The sequence below is a fragment of the Columba livia genome, chromosome 12 (assembly GCF_036013475.1).
Source record: "Columba livia isolate bColLiv1 breed racing homer chromosome 12, bColLiv1.pat.W.v2, whole genome shotgun sequence".
Classification (NCBI taxonomy): domain Eukaryota; kingdom Metazoa; phylum Chordata; class Aves; order Columbiformes; family Columbidae; genus Columba; species Columba livia.
This window is the reverse complement of record NC_088613.1, coordinates 7,930,404-7,953,102: the sequence shown is the minus strand read 5'-3', so window position 1 is coordinate 7,953,102 and position 22,699 is coordinate 7,930,404. Positions and strand designations below refer to the sequence as shown.

Below are 22,699 nucleotides of genomic sequence, written 5' to 3'. Positions count from 1 at the left end.
TTTGGAACTCAAAAACCTTCAGGTCTGTGCTCTCTCCTTGCAGCGAAGCTTAGAGGAAGCCTGGGGGACATTTGTACACTTGGTCAGTGTGTGAGTTGTTGTTGGTACCAACCGGCACTTGCTGAGGAGCTGGGGTCTTGCTGTCCTCCTAGCAGAAAGGTGTGAGAGAAGGATAAGGTGGTGCTTTAAGCCTAGTTTTGCTAATTCTGCGTTTCTGAACAAGTTGTTACTGCTATAAATTCCATCTGTGAGCTTAATGGTCATGAAATAATGGTTACACTTTGCTAATGAGCCACTGATGGGTATCAAGCAATGGTGAGGGGAGTGAATGGATGGGCCTTATGAGGATGTTTTGTAACTTGGGCAGAGGGCGATGTGTGTGTACTGGGCTGGGCATAAAACATCTCTAAAGACTAAGGCCACCAGGCTGCACACAAAGCTACCTTGGTTCCAGAGCCTTCCGCATCCCTCTGGTGTTCAGGAAGGGATTCAACATGCTCTTGGTCAGAGAGAGATCCACAGTGCACAAGGCAAAGCTTGATTTAAAAACACAGTGGTGTATATAGGCTTTGTTAGCTTTCATGCACTGCAGTGAAACTCATCTTGGTATTAAGCATTCACAGTACCAGAGAAACAAATAAAATTCAGGAAAAAGTAACTGCCTTTGTGGTTTCATGAGGACCTCTGTGTCTGCCCTTCTAAATGCTGGCAAAATAAATACTGAAGTGCTTTTTTTGCTCACAGCAGACATGATTAATTCAGCTGTTGGTCAGTGTGTCTTCTAGAGGAAACAATTGACAACCCCTAGGTGGATAAGCACCAAAGTCCTGAAAAGCCAGAGATTTTCTCCACATTTAAGAAACCAAGAGATAAAATAAAAACGTTCTTTCATTCCTCTTCAAATCCATAATCAGACAGGACTTAAAGACAGACAATTTTGCAATAAGCATTTTGGAGAGCGGCTCTTAAAGTGAAAATTCTCTGAACAGCTGGAGCCCCTGTGGGGTTGGGTGGTTACAAGTGCCACATGAGCATCACAGCAGCACATCCCATGTCCCATCGGCTGCATCCAGCCCCTCCTGCCTACCTGGCTTGAGGACTGAGGGATGTCCAGGTGTACGGTGCCTCTTTTACACTCAGCAGCTCTTCTGCAAGGTGAGAAGAGGGCCTGTGGGATGCTCAGGGGTGCTGAGATCTGTATATTTTATGCTATAAGTGCACCTTTCCTCCTCCTCCGCTACTCTTCCCCCAGGGAAATCCTGAGCAGGATGCAAATGTCCTCAGCAACTTTACCAAGTTTGTCTTCTGCTTCTTCCAGCATAATCACACCCACTGATTTCTGCTTGCCTGCAGGTCTTGTTTGCAGTTAGAAGCTCAAAACACCATTTATTCTCTGTATGGTTTCTTAATCCGGAAATGGATCTAGTTTGCTTTACCAGATTATAAACTAATTAAGTTGAACATATTGTGTTATGTTCAAACGCATTGTACAGCTTTCCTGAAAGAGGGAAAACCACATTTGACTTTGCTGTGAGTTTCTTCTTTCTTCAGTATCAATAACTTTGTGTTCTCAAAAAATATAAAACATCTCTATAAATGGTAGAGTTTTTTCTTGGGGCCAGGAGCTGGGTAGCTGGAGCTGCATCTGTCTCACATCTTTCATCCTCTCAACCCTTTAAGAATATCCTTGCCAACATCCCAAGGTCTATTCCTTTGCAACTCCTAGCCTTGCTCTTAAACACACTTTTATTATCTGCAATATTGCATTTGATAGTATTACTAAATAGTTCTTTTTTTTTTTTCATTTTGGCAACAGCTTCTTCCCTTTCCAATGGATTTTTTTTTTCCCTAGTTGTAAATCAATTTTAGAGCCTTACATGTCTAAGGCGAGCAAATATACCACTGCTCCAAATGAGACAAGTATTTTGCATTTCCATTTCCTGACCCATCAGAGAGCATTTTGTGCAAAACGTGGAAGAAATATCAAAATTATAAAATAGCATTGTTTTTGGTTCATTCTCTGTTTAGAACAGCTGATGTTATGTAAAACATCCATCATTATCCAGACGTCATGGAGATTGAATTAAAAGAGGGCAAATACTTTATAGGTACTGCTACATTTCAGTGACAATTTTGCTGACTGACAAATACTATATCACCTGAGGTTTTTGACATCATTTCTTAGTTTACTTATTTAGACTGGAAATATGTCTGAAATATAATTATTTGCCAGGGAAGTTTGCAGTCTGGATGTGAGATGGACTCCCCATCTGCATTTGTAGCCACAGGTATCAGCTTTAGTTTCCTTCTGCCACACCACATTTACCCTGAAATAGGGGAATGCTGTTCCTCCTCCAAAAGTCTGTTTAAAGCAATTGATTTGCAAGAATACTTTTTAGCCCAGAACAATTAAGAACTCTAACAGCTTAACTGGCTGTGATAATTAGCAGTCACTAAGCCTGTCTTTGGGGAAATATAGCATACTGTCCTATTTTAGTACTACCAAAGGAAAATAATGAGAAAATAATGTGAAAGCCCATTGCTTTCCTGAACAACTCCTTGGGATGCAGAACCTGGGCTGGCCATGAGCTGCCGCAGCAGTGATCTCTGCTTGCTAAGCTTGGAAGGTGTGTCATTTCGATAACCACGGGTGACAAATTTAGCTAGTCATTGTGACGCAAGCACAAACTGTTGGCAGCCAGGGTGGAAATACCTGCTACTCCATTCTTACAGGAAGGGGTAGTTTTATGTTAATCACCCCTAGAAGCAGCCTTCTGGGATCCCGCTGATCCCCCTGCGCGCTCCCAGGTTGGTGGGGAGGCGGTGGCTCGGTGCCAGTGGGGGTAGCATGTTGGGGAGGCTGTTGGGGTGCAGCCCCAGGCTGTGGCGGCAGGTGGCTCGGCCAGTCCCACACCCTGCCAGACCCATTGGTGACAAAGTGAAGGGCGCTCAGGATGCAGCTTTGCCGACAGCTAATCCAGGTGAGTAGAAAGACTTTGGTCGCTGTTTTGTGCTACGGCACAGAGGGAAAGGGTATTTGCAGGAAAGGGTGAGAAAACAACCCTTGCTGTTGTCTGTGGCTGTTACTGCAGTGCTGCAGCTCCTGGGGCTACAAACTCTCAAGACACGAACCAAATTGAGAGCTCTTGCCAGCACAGGGGTGAAGTTTTTCCTGTTGAATAGTCTTCCTCCTATGGCGGCAAATACAAACTGATACTTAGTGTCAGGGAACCTGTTAATTAAAAAAAGTTCATCCTAGTACCCAGCTGCCAGGTTTCCAGAGGAGGACCCGCACAGGTGTCTGCATGTGCAGGGCTGGTGTGAGTGGCAGCCTTGCACCCCTCTGCTCCCCGCAGCGCTCCCTGCCCAATCACATCTGCGACTGTGTGGGCTGGTGGCAGGCAGAGCCCTGGCTTACCTGGCCGGGAGCAGTCATGGGCTGCTCCCACATGGGCAACCTCCTTGGCATAGAGATGGTTTCTCTTTAATCTGTACCACCACCTCCTCGGCCGTGCCTTTGCAGATTCCTCACTCCAGTGAGACTGGGCTGCATGGGGCTGCCTGTGCTCCCCTGGGATACTTTTGGGTCTCCAGCATGGGACTTTGACCTTGTCTTTCCTGGCATGGACCTTGTCCTTTTAGTGATCCATCCTACTCCTTGCCACAAATCTGATTCAGACGCTGATATTTCAGATGCAGCTCTACTGATCTTGCTGGCACTCTGTGAGAGAAATAGAAGCAGGAAATGGAATTTACCTGGGGATCTGGGTGCCAAGATTTATACCTGGGGTTTTTCGGCCATTCACAAGTCCTGGCATGCAGGAGCAGGCCTGGGGCCAAGGAACTTAATGTAATTTTACCTCTTAACGCAGGCAGGAAGAGATGGTTCCTGTGCCCTGTTCTGTAGCAGCAGTGATTTTCTTTCAGCCAAGCACTAACAATCCAGCAACAGTCAAGGATCACAGGACACTGAGACTAGGGTATCTTCATGTCCATCCCTTCCTGCATGCCCTGGTCACTTACAGCGCATTTCTAAACACCAGTGCTACATGTGCAAGCACAGGGCACCATAACCTGACATCTTGGGTGCACCTACCTGGGTGTGTGAGCAGTCCCAGCTACCTTGCAATGACCACCTGTACAGGCGTGCAATGCAAAAGCCAGGGTTTGAGGTAGCCAATGCTTGCCCTATTTTTGCAGCATCTCTCTGCCACAGCTCTTGTCATGACCTGTCATTGGGCTTGTTTCCATCCAGAGGAGCCAGACTCCCTTTTTCATGGTGCTTACAGTGACAGCATGCTAATGGCATCACTGTGGTAGGCTGGTGGGTGTAATGTATCATCATTAGACTACAGTAACGTGGTACTCAGCTTGCATGAGAACAACTGCCAGCCTCACACCAGGCTGTATTTTAACAGACCTTGTCTCTCCATCAGCACTTTTAGAAGGACATGCTGTCAAGGAGTTATTAGAGCTGCTGGCAGTTTTCTTAACTGGGCCATTTGAAAGCAAGATGGCTAGTAGGGTGAGAGCATGTTGTGGGCTTGGGTGACTTCAGCCCTGCATCCTTCGCCCCATAATCAAGAAGATTAGAAGAGATTTTTGGTTAAAAAACTACCTAAACTGAAGGAAGAAAGAAAAAAAAGGTGCAAAGAAAAAAAAAAAAGCTGCAAATATAACAAAGCATATCACACCAGCTGCTGAGTCCTTTTGACATTAGAAAGCACATTTAGCTCTCACAGAAAAGTGCCATTCTGAATGTTCAATCCTCCTCCTCCTGTACAAGCAGTTTTTTGCCTCTTCCCTTCTTTAAGGTTAGGTCATTGTTTTCTTTTATAAAATCTCTTACAGGTTACGAAACTTTCAAGAATGACAGAAGGCCTACAAATTTTGATAAAAAGGTGTTAGTATGGGCAGGACGCTTTAAAAAGGAGGAGGACATTCCCAAGCTTATATCGTAAGTAGACCTGCCTGAATGATGCTTTTTTAATATGAACATACAGACTGAGACTGAGACTCTAGTCTGCATTACCCAGAACTGTGCTCACATGGTGAGGGTTAGTGCTTCTCTATGCTGATGGGGTCTGCTGCTACTGATGTCCAAAAACAATTTGAATCTTTGGGAACATGAACTTTTTGTCATGCCCTGTGCAGTAAACTGGATTCACTTGTTTTAGATATCATAAGTTTCAGAGTAAGCTGAAATGTCTTTTGCAAGACAAGCAGCTTTGTAACTCAGAAGTCACCATGATAAATCACCTCAGATTTGTACATGCTTTGCTAGTTTTATTGAGTAGCAATCAATAATGCTGCATAAATTTTAAAAAGAAGCTGGTGTTATACACAGCTACTGACAGACTTCTGCAACAAGACCCTCATGTCTGGGCTACGGTTTCGCCTCCTTGTTGAAGTATTTTTGTTAAATGATTGTCACTTAGTTTTGGAGACCTAATGCTTTCTGACTTGTGACAACCCAGGGGCTTCTCCAGCTGACCTTCCCCTTGCAGGTGTAAGGAAATCCATGGCTAGATATGAGTTCATGAATGTCCCGTTGCCACACTGCAGTCTCTTGCAAGTGTGAATTGTCAGAAAAATTATGTGAATCGCTCATGGAAGGTGTTGGAGATCTCCCAGCGACAGATGTGGCTGCTCAGCAATGTGGGAAGACAATTCCAGATGGACAGAGCAGTTGTTCACTCCAGCTGAGGCTCAGCCTCCCACTGCAGGCAGATGCTGGCAGGGCTGGTGGCAGCTGCCTGGCAGAGGGCTACGCTGCAGCGGGACAAGGCCACAAAGCACCTCCTGCAGCGGGAATGGAGATGTGGCCACAGACCCAGGCACCACTTGCTGTGCCTCTTCGCTGTGTGAAAACTCTCCATTGATCTTAGCCAAAATGTCGTGCATGTTCATTTATTTTTCCACTGATGGTGGCATTGCCTGGCCCAGGTGGCACAGACCCAGTGTCTCCTGGTGCTGTACAGCACCCCGTGCTTTGCCCTGCAACACCCAAAGCTGGGCCCCTCATAATGAAAAGACTTCCCTGTCTTTGTCATTTTTCAGGTACTCACTTTCATATACACTGTTAGAAGAGAGCAGGATTCGTGATTCCTGTTGTTACTGGTGACCAGTAGCAGTAGCAGTACCCTACCTGTGTGGGTACATCTTTCCCCCATAGACTAATTTTTTGAGTTCTCCTCCATGCACATGCAGAAAGAGAAGGCTGAAACACATTGTACATTCATAGGCAGTTACTGGATAACTTGAGGATTCATTATTCAGCTCTCCATGATCTAGTTTTACACACGCTGCTGCAGACAGAAACTCTGCTCTGTCCTCTGCAGGTCTGAGGTCCTTGATGCAGCGAGAAGCAGTGTCAGGATAAAGGTTTGCTACATCATGATTGTGCTGACCGTGCTGGGCTGTTTGGCCATGGTAATCACAGGCAAAGAAGTGAGTATTTTTTCTGGGTGAGGTTATCTGATCCACTTAATGTATGGCCTCTGTATGCTGTCTTTGTAAATAAGCACCCAAGTAGACAGATAGGTTTGAGAATAAGTCCATATAAGCAATATTTGCACAGGACCTGTATCACCCCATTCTCTGAAGGAGAGACTGGCACAGAGAAGAACAACTTGATGATTAATGTGTTCCTTCTGGTCCACTTTGCCATAAACCCATGCAGTTCAATGCTCTGTACCATGGTGTCTCAGAAAGAGGCTGGTCCAAAGGTTGTAGTAGCTGTCTGAGTAGCTCAGACAGTGTCAATGGTGCCTGATGCTGTCCCGCATCTGTGGGCTGTAAGGATCCTGCGATCCTGCGTGCATAGTCTGTGTGTCACACTTCTTTCCACCCCACTGGTGGGGAAGGAGGCTCTCCAGCCTGGCTTGCATGTCCCAACACACCTGTAAACAATTTACAGTGTAATTTTCCTTCTAATCAGAGCTGAAAATGCTGAAAACTTGGTAAAATAAGGAAACACATTAACTTCTGTCACTGCAGAATATCAAAAGGGACAGTGGTGCAAATCTGGGGAGATTCAATGGTGGGAAATGTGTGCATGCAGTGATTTTCACTGTTTCTTTTCCAGGCTGCTAAAAGGGATCACACACTGCTGCGGATGAACATAGAAAAGAAAGCCAAATGGAAGGCTGAAGTGGGGAAAGATGAGGAGGCAGTTGTTGGGAAGCTGCAATGATTTGGAAGAGATTTATTTTAACAGTAGGAAATAAGTGATTTGCACATGTGGCGTATGTACCTGTCTCCACTTAACTCTTAGGAGCTTTTTTACTGAAACTCTCAGTGCAAAGATTTCACTGCTTAAAAATTGTTCCATACAAACAGGGAAACTGAAATACATTTGGCAAGCACAAAAAGGCCAATTATCCAGAGTCCTGCTGCCATCACTGTCCCCTCTCCCTCCCCACCTCCTTGCAGGGTCCCGCGGCCAAGGGGAGAGCGGGGACATGAGCATGCAGAGGGGCTGGGAAGATGGAGGGGTGTGAGCAGACCCTGATGATGGATTTGGGCCAAAAGGGGCTTTGGGCCAGAGGAGATGGCAGTGATGTGATGTGATGTGACAGCTTGGACATGTGGAGGGGTTTGGTTGCTGTGGGGCAACCTGGGGAACAACGAACCTGTCCTGAAGGCACCTCTTGTCCTGTTGCACCTCTGATTTTCCATCTTCTGCTTCCAGTCATTGTTATGAAAGTTCTCTAGCACTTGCTTAGTTGTGATTTTAGTCAGGAGTATTTGTTAATACATGGTTTGCTAAAACTGAATTCTTCTTAATCATCATAGTTCATTAATTCATAATAAAACAGCTGTCCAATTACATCTGAAACAAACACATCTCTTCACAGCTTCATTTGAAGTGTCACCAAACTCTCTGGGATGATGTTTAACCGATGGGAGACATCCTAATGAAATATTGAAAGTTTCATTTTCATGAAGTGATTAAACTTCAAGACAGGCCCCAGTTGATGCTCGTGGGCACTGATGGTCTGAGCCCCTCAGTATCATTCATAAACCCTCAAGACCCATAGGACAAGCTGGTGTAGCTGCATGAACCGCACAGAGTGTCAAGGGACATGGAGTGACAAAAGCCAGACATCTTAGCTACATCAGAAGATGGCAAATGCCATCAGCTTTTGTGCAGTGTCCTGAACATCACACCAAGGCTTGGTCTGTGCAAGGTTTATTACTCAGACCAGTTGCACTTGTGCTTCAGTGGAGTCTGAAAGCTGCTGCTCAGGTCTCTGGAATCTATTGTGTCAAAAATCATGTCCACTTATTGCTGATGTGTCACTACATGGAAAAGATCAGGCAAATGACAGGCTGGGGCACTGGCAAGTGAACAGCAATTGTTGGGCTCTGGGACCCCATCTCCTAGGCCTGTGATTGTTGGATGGCTTTTTTCCATTGATACTTCTTAGGAGCCCTTTTCTCCATGTTGCACACCCATTTAGGATGAGGAGTGTGTGTGAGGGGCATGATACATCTGTCACGGCTCAGTGTTTGCAGTCCTTGTTTCTAGCTCACAGCCCCATGCAGTACAATTCACCAGAAGTGATGTCTGCTCCCTGTAGTATTCAATAATGTAGTAGCAATAAACCTCAAGGATTACCTCAAAGTTACTGTCCATTTGGGGATAACCAAAAACAGCTCTAGTCAGTCACTTAGATTTTTTAAAAAATTCTTAAATGGCTCTCATGTCAGCTTTTTAAGAAGGCACACGTAACACTTAAAGGAACACATTTTGATGCTCATAAACAAACCCACACTCATGCTCTGAGCTTCCCTGACTTAAGCAGGAAAGGAGATGACTATAACCCTATACAAAGAACAAGTGAATGAACTGTGAGTTCCACTCTCTGCTCTGCACTTCCCTCTGCCTAGGAAAGAAAAAAAAAATAGTTCAGGTGTGAGCTATTGTCATATCCTCTTAAACAGCCTGGGTCTCTGTTGACATGAAGCTGCTGCATTAGACATTGTCATTAAGAAAAAGGAAAAATCAGTTTCTCTTCCCTGAGCAAGCGATGATGGGCCACATCTGAGAGATCATATGACCGAGGTGCTTTTGGGCTCTCACAAGGACCTATGACTATTACGTAGGAAATAATCCTTTACCAGTCCCAGCTACATGATTATTCATTTTAATATCATAATATTCCCCCCAAAACCGATCAGACTAATTGCTGGCTTGCACTCAGTCAGTGTTGGGCAACTGCTGGCCTTGGAGTAGCACAGCCTTGGCTGAAGCCATCCCCTGTAGTAATTGGAGATGCCAGCAGAGGACATTGCACTGCTGATGCCTCTCCAACGCTGGGGCTTGTTAAAATCACTGCTTGTTAAAATCCGTTTCCATCTGTGTTTGCAAAGTCCTTTGACTCTTCTCTTGAAAAGCTTCTAATTAACACATCTTCCTGAATGTATAATTGGCTAATCTGCACCACCTTAGGGTTGTGGTGTGATTTTTCTTTTCCCCTCCCATCTATGTTGCTTCAGTGTCACACCTGATTCCCCAGTCATTTAAAAAAGGGATGGGAGTTGTTATTAGGTAGGAGCTATTCTTCCATTTTAATAATGTGCCCTGCATTTCCCTAGTGTGGCCTTGAGGACAATGTAAGGGGCTGGTTCCTCTCTGAGTGAGGGGATGGATCTGAGAATGTTCAGGTTTGCTACTATGCTTGGAGAGACCAAGGGTGAGTCATTTCAGCTCTCACCTCCTCCTTTACTGCTCTGTACTGGGAGGAAAGTCCTTCCTTCTTTGCAGGATTTTTGCTGTTTTAATGAACTCTTATATGAAAATGGTTAACAGTGTGCTGTTGGCTGGTGCCATAGAGATTTGCATTATAATAATTTTTGGGGAAGGTTTTTCCTTGTAGCTGAAGTTGATCTAATTCTGCTTCCATTAAAATCAGTGCTGTGGTTCCTGCTGGCTGTGGATTAAGGCTATCACCCACCATTTTTTGAAGTTTCAGCCATTTCCAGAGACTCTGTTTCCTGAGGGAGCCAGGCTGCTGTGGGGCACAGCTGGGTGCACTGAGCTGCCAATGCAGCTGGCTGCTGCTGCCCCATAGGCATCCGGGGTCCTCATCCCCATCGTGATTTCAGAAATGGCTTAAACACCACTCCTCTGTTTGGATTTGGCATCAAGGTCATTCTAATCTAGGAGGAAAGCAAGGCCTATGTTCAATAGTTTGAATTAATTAATGGATCATTCATTAATGCATTGAAGTAGCATTAAAACAATTTTCCGTGGTTTGGTGGTCATTAGTGCAGTATGATTTATTGCAAAATCTCTGTGACAGTCATATGATGAGTAGATAGCTCATGAAGAGCTCTGAAAGCACCTGACCATTTAATCAATTTGCTTTGTGAAGGATTCAGACACAAACCTGAAGGCTAATTACTCTAGCTGGCTCCACACCTTGTCTGTGCATGAGACAGTTTTCTACATGGAAATTGAGAGCTGGGATCTGACCGTTTCTCTGTGGCACTGTCATCCTCTGTGAAGGGACACAAACCTGGAGCTATTTAGGCAGGGACTGCCATTTGCTGGGTGTGTGGGTGCTTGCCATAGGGAGGAGGTCAGTCTGAAACAGGATTTCATAGGAAAGAGCTGGGCTCACTCATGGCTTATGTGTGCTCTGCAGCATGAGCAGAGTTATCAGAAACTGCTGGTGAGACTAGACAAGAAAACTGAGGAATTGCTATGCTGGTCTGTCATACACTTCTCCCAGATGATGTATGGTCCTGAGACTTTTTCAAAATGAAATGGAAACCAAAATAGCCCAATGAATTAGTCATATGCTAATTATTATAATTCCTAAAGGTTCATGTTTCTGTTTCCACAGAATGTATGAATGCTAACACAATTCGTGTGGTGCGCTGTGAATTGCACCACCGTCACACCGAACTCTGGGCTCCCCAATAGCTATTTTATCATGGTCTAAGCATTGTCCTGCAACAAATTTCTAACAGCAGGCATATAATCTTTACCAAGGTCATCCATTAGGGCTGTAAAGATGTCATTAAAGCAATGCTGCTCCAGGGGGGATGGAACAATCTCCTAAATGGTTTCAAACTGTATGAAGGGGCTGGAGTAAACCTTGAAAGGTAGGTAGTTAAACATCTCAGCATTTCAGTGCTCTAAGCCCCATGAGAGGGCAATTTTCCTTGACAAACAAACCTTAATGTAAAGCAAAAATATAACTATTGCATGTTGTTCTCTCCCACTCATTTCCTTTTTCGTTCTTTCAAGAGGTGTTGTGCAGGCGACACAGGGGTTGTTGTGAGCTGGGGACTGCTGGGCACCCACCGCTGTGGAATGAGCCCACGCACGGGCAGTGGGATGCTGTGGGGCTGCCAAGCGCTGCACAGTAAAACTGCAGAAATGGGCAAGAAGCTGCCTGTGCAGCTGCAGTGTCTAATGTGCCAATTCCTACAGCATCTCTATAGCTGCTAATGTTTAGTATTTGAGGATTTTTTAATCTACTTTTTTCTTGTGGCCTTTGCTGAATGCACCAGGGAGGGATTTTGGGCTCATTTCAGGTGAAGTCCAGATGTCTGTGGTCTTCCATGGGTGACAGCTGGATGTATCAGTGTCTCCTGCTTCTACGAGGACACAGGTGTCCTGCCACAATGGGCTCGGGTAGCCCTGTAGGGAACTGCAGAGGGTGGGGAGCAGAGACAGACACTGCTCAGATGGCACTTTGCAAACAGTTCCCCAAATGTGACTGTGTCCCTCCAGTGTCCTTTGCTCTAGGACAAACTGTGACCTGGCACCTGGCTGCTCTACAGCAGATGCTGCCATCCTCCCGAAAGCCAGCCTGTGGTTGCGCAGCTGCTCTGGGGGTCCCAAGGCAGCATCAGCTGAGCCAGCGCAGCTAAGAGCTTCAGTCTCATGACCTGTGGTTTTCACCTGCCTGTGGGGTGACAGGCCTGGGAATGGGGTGTCCAGCTGTGGGGCAAGCAGAGCAGTGCATCCGCCCTGCTGTTACTTCCTTCCTCTGCTCAAGCCACCAGTACAGGTGGGTTCTGCGATTCATGTCCCTCTGGACTTCCCACAAAACATGGGCTCTGCAATTATCTTCAGGTGGGACACTGGCTTTCTTTTTAAGAACTTTTTAATGTACAGTGACTACCTGAGGGCTGGTCTTCTTTTGGAAGAACTAGGACAGAATGTTCAGCAGAACTTCCTGTGCCCAAATATTTTATTTTGCTTCAATTAGACAGAGATAAATAATAATAAAAATCCTGGCAAAACTGTGCCTGCACATAAGCCTGAATCACCCCTTTCCAGATCCACTTTCAGTGCACAAAGTTATGCACCAGCCTGAAAAATGATTTGCAACATCCCTCAGGTTTTTTCCTTTACATATATATTTACATAAAGGTAGGCTGCAGAGATTTTACTTTCCTTTATCTCAAAAGTAGGTTTCCCTTGAGACAGAGTGAAATAGTGTGGCTGTCTCGTCTGAAGGAGGAATGATGTGAATTTTGCTTTCAGCCCTGTGGAAAGAAGCTGACAGTTTTGCACTAGGAAGAGGCAGCCCAGATTCTACTTCCCTACAGCTACTGAGTGGGGATCTAACCCCTGCTTTCCCCAGCAGCTCCCAACACATGCCACAAAGGCAGGTAATGACATGTCACTGCTATTAGAGGTGGGGAAATCTGCACCCCCTGGGAGCAGGGTTGCCCTGGGAGGAGGCAAGTGCAAGTGTGGACTGGCACAGGCATCACCCCTTTATGGGTTTGTTTTACTTTTAGAGCTGAGGACTTAGAAGGAATGAGGTTTAAGGAATGGGGTTTGGGGACCTGGGAAGGGGCCCCTCATCACCCAGGGGCCTGGAGATGCTGCTGAGCTCTGTGTAAGATCCTGCTGTGGTGGTCAACCCCTGTGGAGCTACCCTGGAAGTGTACCAGAAAGAATATAATTTATGAGTGGGGATATTAAACATAGAAAGTGTCAGAGTGCAGAAATAGTCACAAACCTGGAAGGGAGATGGAGAAACAGCTAAGGGTGACACAAGAGAAAAAAGAGCTTTCCCCTGGTCTTTCTCAGACTCCTTCCTTCCTGTTAACATTTTCATCAACAAGAATAAGTTATTTGAGTTGCTTTTACCTATCAGCTGGGGATCACGACCTGGTAATTAAGACACACCCCCATAAGCACTTATCAACCCTCTCACAGAGGCTTGGCTGGAGTCTGGATGCCCTCATACAGCAGTTGGTGCAAGCTCAGCACTTCCTGGCTAATGTGGTCCCTTGCTGCTCTGTATGCAGGCATGCTTCTATAAACGGCAATAAAACCATGTACTTAACCAATACAACAGGCATAGAGCTCTGACACCCAGGCACCAGAGCTGAGATAACAGCTCTCTTGGAAACTAACCCTCTGCACAGGCTGAACCATTATGATTTCTAACTGTACAGCTATTATACTCCATTATTCCACCCACCGTCTCTCTGCCTTCACCAGAGTGTGCACTGTCTAACACATCAGCTTTCAGCCCATGATAAGTACCCCTAAGTCCCCGGCACTGATCCACCCAGACACTGTGTGGCTGGGACAACTCGGGTGCTCACCAGCTCATGGTGTTTGCCCGGGTGTTGTGGTAGTTTGCTCAGGTTTTGCTGAGAATGAGATGAGCTGTGTTTGCATCCTGGCAAACCCAGTTCCCACAGGGAAGGGCTTGACACTGTGCACTGCTCATCACACACATTGTGCATCCTGGCTAGAGACACACTTATGCATTTTACCAACCAACCTGCGTATTGGCCAATAAAGCATGTTGCTGAAGGAGAAACCTGTCTGCCTGCTGTAAGATGGTGCATTTAAATCAACTGCATGCTGTTTTTCTAACTCCACAAACCCAGGAGCGCTTTTACAGCACTGGTCTTCCAGAAACACAAGCTTTGCTCTGGAGAAGTAGAAGAGCAGGTGGGCTGAGAAGAGGAAATTGGAAACACAAGTTTGTGTAAACTGACCTACTAAGAAGTTCAGACTTCTGTGATTTTGAACTATGAGCTGTTTGGTGCTTCATTTTGGAACTGTAGAACAAGTGCCTTAGAAAAAGGAGGACTGTGTGGTCTGTACCTCAGTGTAGCAGGTGGTTTTGCGATGCAGGTGGGGAGCGATGTACTGGGGGACCACAGGGCTGGGCAGCTCGGTGCCTTAGTGAGTTCTGTGCCTGCAGGTCTGCCCGTTGATGGACGGCAAGATGCAGCAGTGTTGGATGCACTCATGTGTGATTACTGATACCATGAACCTCCTAAATTTGCTGTTGTAAAAGCCGGTGACCCCTTCCCTGTGCTCCCTGTGGGGCTGGCATAGCCAGTGCTTGTGGGGAGATGCAGCATCACTTGGTGGCTATGCAAGGGCTGAGCCCAGTGCAATGCAGCCTGATGCAAGGCTGGCAGCACCTCCTGAACCTCTCCTGAGCCCAGGAGCATGAAAAAGCCTTATGAGCCTCTGGACAAAGAGCTAATGAAGTTTTGTGGCTGAAATGCTCATGCTTCTCCCTAGCTGCCAGCTGCGCCTGAGCCCTTGGTTTTGGGCACTGCTCTGAGCTAGGAAGAAATTTTTTATTGTGAGAGTGGTGAAACACTGGCACAAATTGCCCAGAGAGAGAGGTGGTAGATGCCCCCTCCCTGGAGATATCCCATAACGGGCTTGATGAGGCTCTGAGCAACCTGATCCTGGTGAAGATGTCCCTGCTCACGGCAGGGGGGTTGGACTAGATGAGCTTTGAAAGTCCCTTCCAACCCAAACCATGCTGTGATTCTAGTGCCCTGTCACAAAACCAGGAATTATGTTGCAAGGCTGCATTTGATCCATAGCTCTGCCCCATCTTAGGCCTTCCATACCAACCTGCCAAATATTCTGCTCTTGGAGAGGTGGCATCCATGCAGGCTGTCAGTCCTAGCTCTGGGATGGGATTTTCTGGTGGACCTTGCTGGGGTGTTTGGCTCAGGTTAAGCCCATTCCCCTGGTGCACCTGAACAAACATCCTTCTAGTGTTCCCCCCTCCCCACCTCTTGCAAGAGAGGACTGGACCCCTAGCTACATTTTAAAATGCAAAACCACAGCCTGACATCTATGGAAAATTAGGTTTAGTGCAAGAACCACTTCAGAGACTCCAATTTTAATTGACTGGAGAATAGTTTTTAACCTAGGTTGAATCTAGAGGCAGATTTGCATAACAATTGATCTAAAAGCTCCACTACCTCCCACAGCCAGAACAAGAAAACTTATTTCTGCTCAGTTTTATGTTTTAAGTGCCTCTAACAATTGAACGATTTAGTGTTTAAGCACAATTTGAAGGCTCTACAACAGTAGCCTGCTGCAGAGCAAACTCTCTCCTGGCATTTCCTCATTTCTCAAGTTCTGCTTGGAGGCTTGAGCACATTTTAGTAAAGACTTTCTCCTCCTCTCAGCTTACTGTTCATTCAGTTACTTGATTGAGATTTAAGCAGTTCCAGAATACTTACTTTTATTTTTTTTTCTTCTTGTGTCAGTAAAGCTATTAAGCCCAGATTCAACTTCATGCACATGAGCAAAATAGCTTTTATTAATGTATTTAGCTGTGATGAGTGAAAAATCCAAGGTGTCAGCTTTAAGTGCAGGAAAAGTCCTGACACTGTGCTCAGATTTTATATTAAAAAAGGATGAGAAACCACATGTCAACATGTTAGTGAAAAACCCATGAAAGTGAGAACACGCAATACATTTTTTATTAATGTTATGGTTCAGTCAAAATGTGAAAGCTGTCAAGTGGGGAGGAGAAAGTGGGGCCTGAGTTTCTATCCAGTCAGGCTTACAGTCCCTGTTTGACTACTTTTTTTTTCTCTCTTTCACCTTTCCAAGTAGAAAGCTCAGGGTCCAGTCAAAAGGCTGTTTATCTACCTCCTTACACCAGCAGATAACAGTGCCTTTCCTTGCTCTGATCACCTATGTTGCTGAGCAAATCCCTCCATGCTTTCCTGAGATTTACTGGCAACCTTTTTCATCAGGGTCACAAAATCCGGTTTCTTGGTGTGGAAAGGGACTTGCTGAGCAGGGCTGCTTGTTCCAAAGAAATGCAAGTCTCCTCTTTTTCCTACCCAGAAGCTTCATCTCAGCAGAGAGCACTGTGTGGCTTTCTGCCTGGGGTTTTTGATGTGGAGTAGAGTTGAGCAGCTGGGCTGGAGCCACACAGCCATGGCCATGCATGTCCCCTCCTCGGTACTGCAACCCCCTACCCAGGGCACCAGCCACCAACCATAGCACCCAGATCCCAGCTTTTTTATCAGGCTATGGGTTTATGAGGCTGTCGATCAATACATCTTGTCTCAAGTAAAGGATTTTGATCTTGGTTTATTTTAAACCTGTGGATGAAATCTTGTAGCCATTAGAGACAGTTCATTTGTTAGATGCTCAAGGAACAGGTAGGTATTATTAAAAATACTAACGATCATCTTTGGGGCATCTGTGAGGATTGTGGGGAGTAGCAGTGCATCCAGGTGGCTTTCAGAGAGAGGCTGGCAGCTCAGGAAGTGTCCTTGAACTGCTCCTGCCTTTGCTCTCAGCCAGTACTGTGCTGATTAATCACTTTTAAAGTTCAGTGAATCCATAATCTTGCTGGGAAATGCTGAGAAAGCAAATTTCCTCTGAACAGGGGGCAGTGAGTAGGCTCTGAGAGTAGGACTTGCTCTCATCTTTAATAGGTCTTTATTCTTGCACTTTTATATTGCACTTGTTGGTGCAAAACTGAGTTAATGTGGGTTCCATACATGTCTCTATTTTTCCCTCCTCTGGCCTTTTTCTCTTTCAGGGAATACAATTTCTTCATATTTTCACTGTTCTTTCCTTTCAGTGAGAGTTTTGGAAAAAAAAGGTTGGTTTCCTTCTGTTTCCAGCAGGGACATGATAGGGATGAAGGCAGAAGATCATCTTAGGACAGGAGTACTCTGCTCCTCCTCACCTACCTGCCCTGCCTAATCCATACCAGCCACCAGCATCAGCTTTGCAAGCAAATACCCATCCTTTGGCTGGCAGAATTTTAGAGTGCAGGAGTGACACTAACCAGAGCTGTAGTTATGATGAACAACAGAAATAAAAGGAAAAAAATTGCCCTTTTGCACTTCCTTTTATGAGTAAATGGCAACACTTCAAACCCAGCATGGTTAAACTGTTCAGGAAAAATGGGAGCTCATAGGAAGAGAGGTCAATTCCTGTTTCTGTGTGGACCCAAGCCACCAAAATGACTCCTGCTATGGCATCAGCTCCTCCATCACCAGTAGAGTGAGTCCAAGAGGTAAAAACAGTCAGGGAGGCAGGAAAAAAACAAAACAAAAACACCTCTATTTTTTCTTACCAAATTAAATGACCTGCACAGGGGAGTCGCTAACACTTCTAAATGGTTGACTGAAGGTCCAATTTATTCCCTGTCAGACTCTCACATGTTTCAGTGTGATGAGGGCTGCCCTGTGAGCGCTGAGCAGCCTCTCCTTGCTTGGAGCTGGTGTCCCTGGTGCCTCACGTGTGCTCTGCCCGTGCAAGCTGCTCTGGACCGCAAGCTCCTCGCCCTCCTCCAAAAGCCCCACTCACCAGATATGCTGCTTGCACTTATCCCCTTGGACATTTATCGGGCTTCTAAGCTTGCAACTACTCAGGCAGTAGATGCAGCTTTTGATTTGTTTTGTTGTTGTTTTTAAATAACTGCTGTGTTTGCAGCACACTGGGGCTCCTCATGGCTTCCAGCAAAGACAATGCGGTACGAGCTGTCAGTGTGGGTAATTCTTCCTTCTTTCAGAAGCTCAGTGTAGTTCTCTTGTGGGTGTAAGGATATTGCCTTACTTCTGACATAGGTGTATGGACATACGAAGCAAAGAGAAAAGTTTGGAAATGGATAAAGGTGGATTTTGTGATGTGAGGCTGAGGCAGCTTGTAGTCTGCCCTGGGGCTCTGGCCAGAGGGAAGGCAGCCAGAATGCAGCTGTATTTCTGACAAAAGCCATTTCTGAAGCACTTGATGATTTTAATAGCTTTCTGTTAATGTGAGCAGATGAGGCTAAACCAGGAAGAGCAGCCCAAAATGTGAGGCTTGCTGCTTCCCTAGGGAGAGCAGCTCAGTACCAAGCTCTGAGACAACTGAGATACTGCAAACCAGCCAAGCTCTGCCAAATGTGATGCTGTGGGGCTGTGCTGGCTGGTGAGGCAGGTGTTGTGGGCAATAACAGCTTACCTGGGTGAAGAGAAAACCAACTCACAGTGTGTCTGAGCCACGCAGACCTGCTGCTGCTACTCAGATGACTCAGATGGGCAAGAAAGTGGCTGTCATAGAGCCTGGCAGGTCACTTTTGCCCACCCGTGTTCCCAAGCTCCACAGTGTTTTGTGAGTGTTTAAAATGCCCTGTGGTGTGACTGAATAACTCCAGTTTTCACCACCTTCCATCCTCAGTCTAGATAGAGCTTGTAGATATGATAGGTTTGGATGGACCCTGCTCCTGCAGCTCCCAATCTTCACACAAGGCTCCTCTTCCACATGACAGGAGCTGAGAGTGTGCTTGAATGTCTCCATCAGCTTTTCAAACATGTTTCAGGCCTGAAATGTGATATTTGGCCAATACAATACCCTCAAAAGTGCTGTGTAGAAGCTGAAGAGCTCATATTGGTAAAAACATCACCCTCCTCCACCACACAGGGCCACTATGTTGAGAGCTGAACAGCACATTAAGACATTCATAAAATTAGTGACTTTATGTTTTTATTTTCTCCTTTGATGAGGAAAGCTTGTTGCAAGTGTTGTGTTTAAACAGATATTATGCAGGATAGTGATAACCAGTTTCAAGTCATTATGCAGGCAGTTTAATTTGATGTTGCTCTATAAGTAATCTAAGTCTATTTGTATGCATATTTTGTTGACAGGAAGATAAAAACCGTAATTCCCACAAACAACATAATGATATTATGTCAGTGGCAAAAAAAAAAAAAAGAAAAAAAAGGAAAAATCTGCTTTTCAAAATGAACTGGTTCAGTCCTTAAAAAATAGAACTTCATCACATCCAGTAATATTAAAAAAAAAAAAAAAAAATAAGAGTACACCTCCAGCCCTAAACTTTAAGGAAGTAGAGAAAAGACTCAACCATGAAAGCTGGAGACGGTATGTTTTGCTTCATAGCTGAAAATACTGGCTTATGTCAGCATTCTCCAGATCAGATCTTGATGGTGTTTTAGGTGGTTGTACATCCTGGTGTATCATTTAGATACGCCAAGTAAACTTAATGGTTTTTTTACTATTATTTGTAAGAATATCACATGCTTACAAAAGAAGAAAAGAAGCAGTTTCATAGTTCAGTTAAGAGAATCTTTTAAAACAGATTTCTTTTTGTAGTGAGTACAAACATGAATCTTACAGCTGCTGCTGTGACTTGTGAGCTCAGGGATCGTGTTGCCCCAGCCCAGCTGCCAGCATTGGCCAAGATGCAAGCCCAGTGCAAGCCCTGCTACTGTGGGGGGGGGGAAACTCCCAGGGACTGGAAATAAGGCCTAGCTTTTACAGATGGCAAACAAAAATCTTTTATTTGCAAGTTTCTTGGCACCTAGCTTGAAACATCTACATTGACAGGCTTCTAAAAATTTAATCCCTTTTGCTACTGTTCTGAAAGCAAACCTTGAGCAGATACAAGCCTGCATCAAACAGGGTAAAATTAAGCTCTACTGGGAGTCCCTTAGGTGTTAAGAGCTGATAAACGTGCAGATCCTTGATACTGCTGTCTTGTGCAAGAGGCATCTGAAGAGTCAAGCTTCCTGGACAGCAGAACACTGCTAAGTGCATCAATTCTTCTGTTCATCCCCCAGGCACCTGTAGGGGAACCTGGGCACCTCCTCAGATCTCTCTCTTTGCATAAAGATGATTTTTTTGAGCTCGTAGGGTATGTGCTACCTTGCAGTGAAGTTTTTTGGTCAAGTGTCTCTGCTGAAGTCTCCTGCTTGATGCTGTGAAGGGTCCCCAGGACAGGGCATCCTGGCCTTGAGGGGCAGCTTGATTCACTTGAGCATGTTTTGTGTGGAAGAAATCCTGGGGTGAGGCTCAGCTGTGTCCAGCTGTGCTCAGCTAAGGACCGCCTCACCTGGCCAACACTGCAATGATGAATTTTGTAGAAAACATCAAATTCTTCCTGCAGATCTCTCTGCCACATCCCAAAAGCTTCACTACAAAGAACTGTCAGGAAACAAGGTTCATTCTCATCAATGGTGACACAGAGATGCTGTCAGCAATCTTTTAACTAGCTTCTAACTTTCACTTGTTAAGAGTTAAGTGTTGCTTGAAAAAAGAGACTAGCATAGCCTTCTTTTTTTTTTTATTGCTCACTCTGTTTCTTCTGAATGAAGCTTGCAACTGGTGCTGACAGTTTGGAAGAGGGACTCTGCTTTTAGTTTTGTTCGATTGGGTCTGTTGTTTATTCACTGTTTATTACTCCTTAAGACATTGCTTTAATTTAACAAACAATTTCATCTGTCTGCAACAAATAAATAAATAAAATATAACACTTGCTTTTCCACAACCACTTTTGCCAAGTCAGGGATGTATTGCTATTTCATTGAGGCACAGCACTGGCAAAGAAAGTCATTGTATCTCTGGAGAACACACTTCATTCTTTTCACAGTGGGTGGTTCTTGATTATCCAAGTTGAATTCTTAATAAAAGATGCCTGTTGTTGGAAATAAGCTGTAATTTAGCAAATATTCTTAGCACAGAAGTTAACAACCTGACCATTTTAGAAGCAGCACTTTTCAAATTGTACACCTCAGTTTTGAGGCTGTGAGGAAGTGAGGGGTCTCTCATCAGTTTCTAAAAGACAGTTTATTGACTTGAACAGAACATCCTTTTGTTGTCATATTGAACAGCTGGAAGTTTTTCTACTCTTGCATAACTTCTTTCTGCTTTTTTGCCTTTTTCTTTATTTTTTTTTTTTTCAAGCAATCAATTTCAATGAAGAATAGGTTCCTCATAAGGAACAAAAGGAATCAAGAACGAATAGCACAGAAGTTTATGCCAGCTCCAAATAAAGAGTTGCCCAAGCAAGGAAGTCAGCGAGAACACTGGGAGGTGGATTTTTCAGCTTGCTTGTAGCTTTTGTAAGGAATGATCTTAGAAATGTGAACTTGCTAAGAGTTAATCCAACTGGGAATTTGTATCCCAGCCAATATATTGCTAGTCTTCCATGGAGGAAAATCCAGATGGCCATCATATTGATAGCTGGTGCCTCTGTTTGTGTATTGCTCAGTGGGAGGCGGCAGGTGGGACTGTTAGGTGTCATCCTGGCTCATGTGGGAGACTCTGCCTTACATTTATTAAAATAGAATTTTCCAAAGAGCAGCACACACAGAGTCGGCAGCAGGTGTGGGTAGCTTTTATGTCTTTGTGTTTTTATGACTTTGTCTCAGACTGGTAAACAAAACCACTCTCTCTATGCTTCACTGAACACATCTGGGTATAGAGTTATTAAGCAAATGCCCTTTGATTTGCAATGGGACATGATCAGTAAGTCTTGATGGGTTTACCAAATGACATACTATGTAAGATTACTAATAATTTCTCAACATACAGTATGCATTTACTGCACATCAGGACTTAAACTAAATTGGTCCCAGATCTGAAATAAGATATGAAAAGCAAACAGATGAAAATAAAAACAGCTCTGGTATGAGGCTTCTGACCCCACAGACACAAAGACAAGAGATGTGAAGAACTCTCTACCGCTGCTCCCATCTACCCAGGAGTGTTTCACTGACCCAGGGAGCCCAGGGGGTGTCTAATTGACTCTGCTTTTTTAGCAAATGGATAATTGATGGCTTGTTTGTAAATGACATTCTCATGGTTGGTTGGATACCTAGTGAAATCTGTCTGAAGTGATGGCTGGAGGCACTGGTGAGCTCTGGTCCATTCACAGAGGAGCTGCAGTAGATAGAGCAGAAGTGCGCATGGCCTCCATGGGGATGTCTGGGCAGACACGTTGGGAGGGGTGGCTTCTTGGGCTATTTTCACTGTTCTGGCAACAACAAGCTTTTTCACAGCCAGAACAGATACCTGCTGAGCACAGGCCAGCCAGCTCCTGTGTGCTGCCCTCCCTGCACTGCAGCATGCCCCAGCTAGAAGTGTCTGCTCAGGTGCACTCTCACTTCCACCACCAGCATTTTTCACTTCCTTTCCTTTTTTTCCAGCTGTTTATGATTTTTCCTTTTTCAGTGCATTGTTCTGTTGGGCCCTTTCCTGCGGAGCACAGAACTCCCTCTTACTGTTTGTGTTTGGCTTTCCACCTGCAGAGTTATGCTTGAAAGGACTGTTGTGAAATCCTGCAATTTTCATAAATTAAATGAAGCAACGGGAAAGCAAACAGATCTAGGCCTCTCAAAGCAATTACCTGTCTTAGAGCAGTGCTTGGGCTTTGCAGTTCGGTATCTGCTGGACATGGAGAGAGTTGGGCTCCCTAGGTAGGTGGTGTTGGGTCTGGGAGTTTGCTGTCCTTGCAGGAGGTTCCTGGAGTGCCTTCCAATAAGTATGTTGGACTTCTTTTCCTTTGAGTTTCTTGCTTGGCTGCTGAACCAAATAGTCCCTTCCTGGTTGTCTCTGCTCAGCCAAGGTGCTCAAGGACACTGCAAACAGAAGTCAACTTGACTGGGGAATGGGTGCTAAGGAGACTTTCCAAAG

At 45.1% G+C, this 22,699-nt stretch overlaps 1 protein-coding gene and 1 long non-coding RNA gene across 4 annotated transcripts in view; one reads left to right on the top strand and one right to left on the bottom strand.

Moving 5' to 3' along the window:
* The window catches only part of LOC110357467 (uncharacterized), an 89,291-nt gene that overhangs the window by 7,225 nt on the left and 59,367 nt on the right, over positions 1–22,699 (bottom strand). The window contains exon 4 of one of the 3 annotated variants that reach the window (XR_010475657.1): positions 3,592–3,721. The exons of the other annotated variants lie outside the window; for them this stretch is intronic. This is a non-coding gene — a long non-coding RNA (uncharacterized LOC110357467). Of the gene's footprint in view, positions 1–3,591; positions 3,722–22,699 lie in introns of those variants that run through there. 3 annotated transcript variants of the gene reach the window in all.
* On the top strand, positions 2,675–7,844 carry LOC102094835 (protein FAM162B). The gene is made up of 4 exons (XM_005500557.3): positions 2,675–2,981; positions 4,852–4,957; positions 6,342–6,450; positions 7,088–7,844. Exons 1-4 carry the CDS (start codon positions 2,849–2,851, stop codon positions 7,193–7,195), a joined length of 456 nt encoding a protein of 151 aa, XP_005500614.1. The 5' UTR covers positions 2,675–2,848; the 3' UTR covers positions 7,196–7,844.

Coding starts and splice junctions, on each gene's coding strand:
- LOC102094835 (XM_005500557.3), top strand. CDS start 2,849: ATGTTGGGGAGGCTGTTGGGGTGCAGCCCCAGGCTGTGGCGGCAGGTG. Junction 2,982..4,851: donor TTTGCCGACAGCTAATCCAG/GTGAGTAGAAAG, acceptor AATCTCTTACAG/GTTACGAAACTTTCAAGAAT. Junction 6,451..7,087: donor TGGTAATCACAGGCAAAGAA/GTGAGTATTTTT, acceptor TTTCTTTTCCAG/GCTGCTAAAAGGGATCACAC.